The 9,076-nt window shown below is 32.7% G+C and overlaps 1 protein-coding gene across 2 annotated transcripts in view; it reads left to right on the top strand.

Annotated features, from left to right (window-relative positions):
• The window catches only part of LOC145258306 (uncharacterized), a 55,477-nt gene extending 46,644 nt beyond the window's left edge, over positions 1-8,833 (top strand). Inside the window, exons 4-6 of one of the 2 annotated variants that reach the window (XM_080116354.1) lie at positions 525-668; positions 4,234-4,365; positions 8,672-8,833. In XM_080116354.1, coding sequence (XP_079972480.1) covers positions 525-668; positions 4,234-4,365; positions 8,672-8,679 — 284 coding nt within the window. In that variant the 3' untranslated portion in view covers positions 8,680-8,833. The remainder of the gene's footprint in view (positions 1-524; positions 669-4,233; positions 4,366-8,671) is intronic. The other variant, XM_080116355.1, reaches the window with a different exon arrangement.
• The last annotated feature ends 243 nt before the right edge of the window (positions 8,834-9,076 follow it).

Below are 9,076 nucleotides of genomic sequence, written 5' to 3'. Positions count from 1 at the left end.
AAAAAATGTCGGATATGTAAAAAACTAATATAAAAACACAAACCGCGCATAATATTTCAGCTTGAATGAAACTCCTCTAGAGTTGATCGAAAATGCAAAATAGTTTTTTAGATAGAATGTATTCCAAGATAAATCCAGCGTGACAATGCATATAATCCGATTGGAATGTTTTCAAAAATCCGATTGGAAAGTTTACAAAAAGCTGAAATAATGAAAATTGTTTTTTTTCCGGGCAGTGCAGTAGTCCAAAGAGAAGTTTGTCCGTAGTCAAATGGGATCTAATAGTATATATAAATAAAAAAAACGGCTTCAAATCATCAAAGGACAACAACATATTATAACTCTGTTTTATTAACACTTGAGCTGCCATCAATAATTGTAACTCAGGGAGTAAGAACAGAAAACTTCCGACGATACAGTATATGTCTACGCGGCCAGTACTTCGTTTGTAATGGGGAAAGTAGTAAAATATTATGTAGGTGGACCGACTTAAACATTTCTCTGTTTTCCCTTTTTTTTTTCAGCAGCCTGCAATGGTTGTACTCTGAAGAACGGCAAGTGCATGAAATTCGATCAGAAATGGATCGAAAATAACGGACCTGGATGCTTCGAAAAACAATGTCTTAAGCAAGGCAAATACGGATGGAGAACTGCTGTGACTGCCTCACGTAAGTATAGCAAAAGAAATTTCGAGCTAACATAAATTGGAACAAATACATTGAGGACACGACCGTGGCTTATGTAGATTATGCCTAAATGAAAAATTTGCTATCCTATTCTTTAAAGAACCCCAACATTTATTAAACTGTAGGAGAGAAATAGCGAACAACTGCGTGTATAGGATAAACGTTTACGATAGCGATAAAAAATAAATTTGGAAATTGAAAATAACAATAGAAAATAAATAAATAAACATATATATTAATAAGTCTTTCTCTGTTTCTCTCTCTGTCTCTCTGTCTCTCTCTCTATCTGCATATATATATATATATATATATATATATATATATATATATATATATATATATATAAAACTAACATAATATCCGAAACATGGATTTAAGAAAAACCAAAAAAATAACATATGCAACTACAGCTAGACTGAAAGTAGGCCAGCTTACTACAACAAAAGGATATATACTCTTCCCATGAATACGCAAAGACAAGGGGTGAACCAGAGGTCAACTGTGCTTTTGTCCTGTAAGTGCCTGCCCATTGGCTGATTAGGATAAGTAGAAAGCTGATTGGCTAACAAAAACAATAGCATGTACGCATTTTGTGTGTATATATGTGGCCAAAAGATGAGGTATAAGGACAACATCAAAGTAAATCTAAAGCGGTTTCACATGGACCTTGAGACATGGGAGGACGTGGCTGGGAGCAGGTTGGCATGGAGGAGCGCTGTCCATGAAGGTGCTGCGCTTTATAGTAGTGACCTAAATAAAGCTGCTGAGGATAAACGCAAGCACAGAAAGGACAGATTATCAACCAGACACACCCAACCCCCACCCCACCACCACTACCTCTATCTGCCCAAACTGCACAAGAAAAATTGGGTCTAGGATTGGGCTCTATGCTCACCTGAGGACCCACAGAAGCCACAACGGAGGACAGTCTTACTCGGACACGAGTGACCGCCGATGATGATGATGATGATGATGATATATATATCTATTTCTCTATTTCTCTGTCTGTCTGTCTCTCTCTCTCTCTCTCTCTCTATATATATATATATATATATATAGACAGAGAGAGAGAGAGAGAGAGAGAGAGAGAGAGAGAGAGAGAGAAAGAAAGAAATTAAAGGAACACACCGAGTTATGTGTTCATCAACGTTTCGTTTTTATCTCGATACTTCCTAAAAATAAAGATGAAACGTTGATGCACACATAACTCGGTTTATTCCTTTTTATTTCTCTATTTTAAGGGAATACTATTTCCATTACTCTCATCATCATCATTCATATATATATATATATATATATATATATATATATATATATATATATATATATATATATATATATATAAGCCTGAAGAATCCCAAAGTGGATGAAACGCGGAATATTCAGTGTAGCTTAATCGCCATATACATTTTATAACTTACTACACATTTTATAACTTACTAACTAGCTCTACTTACGTATTGAGCACTTTTGAAGTAAATACTTAAAGCTTACGCATAAATCTATACTTTCGTATATTAATATTATGTGAGTAAATTAAATATATATATATATATATATATATATGCTATTGAGATAAAGATTAATAATTGTAAATTATGAATGAGTTTCAAAGTGAGAAACAAAACAAAATCTTTTTGAAACTAATTCATAATTTACAATTATCTTTTTCCTCAATATTAATATAGCTCTAGGATACATATACCTATTGAGCTTATTATATATCTGCAGTACTATGACAACTGTTCCTTTAAAGTATTAATACATTAAATTAAACTTTGCTCCTCTAGACTTTCGGTCTAATTCTCTCTCTCTCTCTCTCTCTCTCTCTCTCTCTCTCTCTCTCTCTCTCTCTCTCTCTCTATATATATATATATATATATATATATATATATATACAGTAGCGTCAAAATTAAGGGAACAAATTTTAAAACCTAATATTTCTTAGAAAATAACAACTGTGAAAAACTGAAATTTTGACAACTGATAGTCGTTATCATCCATAATAACATACTAAAAATTTCAGCTTTTCACAGTTGTTATTTCTAACAAATATTAGCTTTTTAAAATGTTGTCCCTTAGTTTAGGACGCTACACAGATAAGGTCACTTATATATATATATATATATATATATATATATATATATATATATATATATATATATATATATATATATAAATAATATAAAGCTGAACGTCTGTGTGTATGTCTAGTCACAAAGAGGCTCCTATATGGTTGACTATTATAGAAAACTGATTACATATAATGATAGAAGATGTATCGAGACACAGGAATGGGTATGTTTAATCTGGCATGATGACGATTCATTAAAATTGTGGGGTCTGCGTACGCGCCTGGTCCACAAAGTATACAAATTAAAAATATCAAATTAAAAAAAAAAAACGTTTACAAGTGTTTTTGATATAGATGTACATACTTAAATAGGGATGGTATAATAAAATTGTGGGGTCTGCGTTCGCGCCTGGCATCCATAGAATGGAAATAGGCACACACTTTAATAAAAACTTTTCATATATATCTGCGTAAGTATACTTTGATAATTATGTTTCAGTTTGAAGAAATATGGTATATAAAATTATGGGGTGTTCGTTCGCGCCTGACCTCCATAGAATGGAAATATGTCACAAAGTTTAACAAGGGTTTTTAATATAGATCTACAGAATATTGTGATAAGTGTTTCAGTGTTAACAGTTATGGTATAATAAATTATGGGGTTTATCTATTTTATTTTTACTTTCATCATATTTTGCTTTGGTTTTGATACCCCCAAATTCAAAGCTATCTCTTTACAACCTTTCCTTTTCATAACCTATCATACTTTCATAAGTAAGCTGTTTTTGAACTCAGTCAACGACGGGTACTTTTGCTAGTATATATATATATATATATATATATATATATATATATATATATATATATATATATATATACTGAATGAATGACGAAAGTCTATATTTCAATCTTTATGATGTTGGCCATCTTATAATTTATTCCTTGAATTCAGTTGACATTTACAATTCTAGACAGTATTTGTTTTGTAGCGAAAAATCAATCACTTAATTATCATATCAATCAGTTTATATCAATTTGTTATTCATTCACTATATTGCTCTGTAATCACATTGAGCTTCTTAAATAAGGATTGATATATATATTATAAGGAAATCAAATATATGTCCACAGAAATATATATATGTATGTATGTATGTATATATATATATATATATATATATATATATGTATATATATATATATATATACATACATACATATATTATATTTCTGTGGACATATATTTGATTTCCTTATAATATATATCAATCCTTATTTAAGAAGCTCATTGTGATTACAGAGCAATATAGTGAATATATATATATTAAAGCTGAATTTTGCAGTCAGAATTTGGATCCCATAGAAGATGATCGTATTATGAGAAGTATTTGAAATCAAATATAATAACTTTGACATTCAAATTCTCTTCAACATTTTTCAATTTATTCATGGGCACTGTTTTATTTCGCAAAGGATGCGCTGATGATAAGGGCAAGTGTGTCGACCCCGGCAACACCTGGAAGAGCAAGAAAGGCAACCAATGTTTCAAGAACACGTGCTTCTTGACTGGCGAGAATGGAATCCAAGTGAAAATTGTACCAACAGGTAAAACAATTTATATAGCCATTCATTAGACAGACTATTTTCTTTGTATCACAGTTCCTCAGTGTGGTTATACTAGAATCGAGCCTATAACGATCTAGTTGACAGTCGGCAATTTAACTAAATGAGCCCTGTGGTTGGCGCTCGTAAATGATATGTTCAAATGTTTGTTTTATAAAAATTTGACCGCTACTTTTCAAACGCTTAATGTATTTGTTTATTTACACAAACTTTGCATTATGCTAAATAAACAAAAAGAAAAAGTGCTCAAACGAAAAGAAGCCTTATATAAAGACATCCACAGACAGAATGTTTCGTATATCACAGTTCCTCAGTGCGGCTAAACCCATCCCGAGTCATGAATCGAACTTACAAGCATTTATTGATATTTATTTGATATTAGTGATGGGACGATTCCAAGATATTTATTTGATATTAGTGATGGGACGATTCCAAGATAGTTCCTGATTCCCATAAAACTATCTATTGTGTTTTAAATTCCCGATTTCGATTACGATTACCGTTTCCATTCTTTTTAAATTTCTAAATATAGAGTTATTTTTTTGGGGAAGGGGAATTATTTATACCGCAACACCCTTATAATATATGCGCTTATTTTCACAAACGTAAAAGTACATTTTGGGGATGATCTATAGATTTTAGTTTTACTAGTAGTTTAAAATCGATATATATTCATCACCATTAATACGAGCCATGGAAAATCAAAATAAACAACAAAAATCGGCTTTAACATAAGAAAATGGGCACTAATTTTTTCCGATTTCCATACTGATTCTGGAACTCCTGAAAATCCCGCATCTTTCGATTCTCGATTTTGATTCTAATTAATCGTCTTAACACTCATTGACGTCCATTAATCTTGCTTCTGTGCCCTTAAGAGGACGCTGGTGGCAGGCGGCGCAGTCATTCTTTGCGTCGGGCTCGCTTTCCTGCCACGGCGAATGGAGCTTAGCCTCTTGTGACTGCTGGTTGCCTGATGTTTCCACTAATCTCGCTGACCAGAAAGTGTCTCCTAGTTCCTATATACTTGCCTCCTCATGAGGGCAGAGTTATACACAAGGTCGGTTTTTAATGTGAGGAAAATCCGGCTCCCCAAAGTGGGACACTCTGGTTAGGAACAAAAATTAAAATTGTCCCAGTCATGAAGGATTTCTCCTCCACAGACCGAGGACAGAAAAGGTGAAGTGCAACACTGGAACAGATAGTACACTGCGATTTTAGCCCGAAAACCAACTTGTTTCCCAGGTCTCTGTCGACCTTTCATATCTCTTTTACGTGCCTTTAAATCGAAGCTGAACGGGAAGAGGAGGTCTTTCAGGACTCTGTTATTTTCCATCCGGCAGACATGTCCAAGCCAACGCAGTCGCAAGAACGCGTACATACCGGGCACATGCACGCACTCAAGGATCTTGTTGTTGGTGATGAAATCTTACCCAGGAACAGATTGCGCATATAAATTTAGTTGAACCGCGACCCTTCTCGTTAGGCTGTATCAGATAGTTTTAAAGTTCTTGGCAACCTCTCGGGTTACCGAGCTTAATAACACTCAAAGTTCACAATATATATATATATATATATATATATATATATATATATATATATATATATAAGAACAAGTAGTTAATAAAACATGTTAAAAACACTTTAAAAAAGAGTTAAAAACATATATAATTTTAAAAAGGAAACACTAAATAAGTGGATAGTCCTTAATCTGCAGAGTTTCGAAGAAATACTTTCCTTCTCATCAGAGGGTAGGATTTAGCAAAATGCGGGATCGGATTTTGCTTGCAAAAGTATTTAATGAAACTACAAGTAAGTCATAGATCTTATTTGGTAAAAAATAGTGAAGCAGAGGGAATAGGGTGAATAAAAAAGTGATTTTACGTGTATGGATAGTCTGGTGAAGGGTAAAATATCCAATAAAATCCAAAGATGCAGAATTCAAGAAAGTTAGTTAAATTTCCATTCGCACAAGTAAAATCCAAGGGAATCGCGTAATTGGAAGATGATCCAAAGTAATCCAAAAGGCAGAAATCTGTGGAATAATTCACAAATAGGTACAAGGAAAAGGGAATGAATTCCAATAATATATATATATATATATATATATATATATATATATATATGTACTATACTATATATATATCTATCTATCTATCTATATATATATATATATATATATATGTACTATACTATATATATAGATATATCTATCTATATATCTATAAAAGAGAAAATGTCTGTGTGTGTATGTGTCTGTGTACACGTCCCTAACAAATAACTCTGTCAATTTTCGGTCTGCCGGTGTATTGAGATTTGGGGAAATCTTTTTAATCGGTTTTCGACCAGAAATTTTGCTGTTAACGGGTCAAAGTTCAACGATTCGCTGTTTGAGAACTCTACCAAACTCCTCCGCTAATTTTGGGTCTCAACACTTGAGATTTTATATATAGATTACTTGGGCATGGATCTAACTTTATAATTTGATTTGAGCCCAAAACAATAAATGTTAAGAGGTCATAATTGGGGCCAAAGTTTTATAAAAAAAATGGACCTCTTCGGTCTCTACGAAATTACTCAGCCAATTTTTGGTCTAAACATTTGAAATTTTACATTAAGTGGATTCAGACACAAGGCAAGCTTTTTAATCGTTTTTTTTTGCTGAAAATTTGGGTTTCAAGTGATTAAAGTTCAAAAGATTTGACCTTTGCGGTTTCTAGCAAACTATGAAGCCAATTTTGGGTTTAAACATTTGAAATTTTACATAAAGGGTATTCAGACATGCAGCAAGCTTTTTGATCAGTTTTTGGGCGAAAATTTGGCTGCCAAAAGGTCAAAGTTGAAAGAGTTGACCTTTGCATATTCTATCAAACTTCTCCGCCAGGTTTGGGTCTAAACTCTTGAAATTTTAGATTTAGCTTACTTGGATATGGGTCAGACATTTTAATTTGATTGGAGACTAAAACAATAAATGTTAAGGAGTCAAAATTAGTTTCAAAGTAAAAGAAAATCTAACCTCTGTGGTCTTTAACAACTTTTCTCTATAGTAGTTAAAGAAGATATGGAAAGGCATTACCGTACATATTCACACGTTTTAATATATACATAGGCACATAAAGTTATGAACAGTACATAGGGCCCAAGCAAAGTCGAGCTGAACTGCTAGTATATCTATAAAAGTGAAAATGTGTGTGTGTGTCTGTGTGTGTGTGTGTGTGTGTACATTTCCCTACCAAATAACTGTCAATTTTTGGTCTAAAAACTCGAGATTTGATATAAGGTGTATTGAGATTTGGGAAAATCTTTTTATCGGTTTTCGGCCATAAATTTGGCTTTCAAGGGGTCAAAGTTCAACGATTTGACCTTTGAAAACTCTACCAAACTCATCAGACAATTTTGAATCTAAACACTTGAAATTTTAAATGTAGGTTACTTGAACATGGATCAAACTTTTTAATTTGATTTCAGCTAAAAATAAATGTTATGGAGTCACAATTGATGTCAAAATTAAAAAAAAAAATGACCTCAACGGTCTCTACCAAATTACCCAGCCAATTTCTGGCCTAAACATTTGAAATTTTACAAAAAGGGGTCTTCAGAGATAGGGCAAGCTTTTTAACCGGTTTGGGTAGAAAATTTTAGCTGCCAAAAAGTAAAAGTCTAAATGATTTGACCTTTGCGATGTCTAGCAAACTACTCAGTCAATTTTGGGTCTAAGCATTCGAAATGTATACATTAGGGTATTCAGACATGCGGCAAGTATTTTAAGCAGTTTTGAGGCGAAAAATTGGCTGCCAAGAGGTCAAAGTTGAAAGAGTTGACCTTTGCAGATTCTACCAAATTCCTCCCCCAATTTAGGGTCTAAACACTTGAAAATTTAGATGTAGGTAAAATGGGTTAAACTTTGTATTTTGATTTTAGACCGAAATAATAAATGCTAAAGTTTTATTTGACCAAAATAATAAATTTCAAAGTTTTAAAAAATTGACCTCTGCAGTGTCTACGAAATTACTCAGACAAATTTTGGTCTAAACACTTGAAATCTTACATTAGGTATATTTACATGTAGGGCAAGTTATGAACAGTACATAGGGCCCGAGCTAAGCCGGCCGGAACCGCTAATATATAATAAAGTAGGTATAAGCTAAGAGGCGTAGCTTTACTTTATAATATTTATTTAATCATACATCCTTAAAATATTGAAATTCCCATGTGTAATTCCTATCGCTAAGGATTGTACGGAAATTTATAATAAAAAGATTTTTTTGTTTGTTTTTATCTTTTTTAGCTTGTTAAATATGAAGTCATCTGAAAAGTGAACGACCATTTGGAGAATAGTCGACCGTCAAAAACTTTCGACGAACCGAAGTGAAGATATTTCTCGAAAAATTGTTTTTGTATTAATGTAAACTTGAATACAAAATGTAAAAAATAAAATTCTATAAATAAAGTCTCATGTTCTTCATGAAGTAATTCGGACAAAAACCGAATACCGTGCAATAAGGAATTATAATATAAGTTGCAGGTAAGAATAACAGAATTCGGGCAATGAATAAAGGTAAGTTGCAGATAAGTTGCAGACAGACATAGAAGAGAGGGCGGTGTGGGTTTTCTCCGTGAAATATACTAAAGATCAAAAACAACAGGACTAAAATGAAACAATACTTTCTTCTGTAACAGAGCACAGACGCGC

Source organism: Euprymna scolopes, chromosome 33, assembly GCF_053919585.1.
Source record: "Euprymna scolopes isolate OS-2025 chromosome 33, ASM5391958v1, whole genome shotgun sequence".
Lineage (NCBI taxonomy): Eukaryota > Metazoa > Mollusca > Cephalopoda > Sepiida > Sepiolidae > Euprymna > Euprymna scolopes.
Note: the sequence above shows the minus strand (reverse complement) of the source record. Positions and strands in the feature narration are given on the sequence as shown.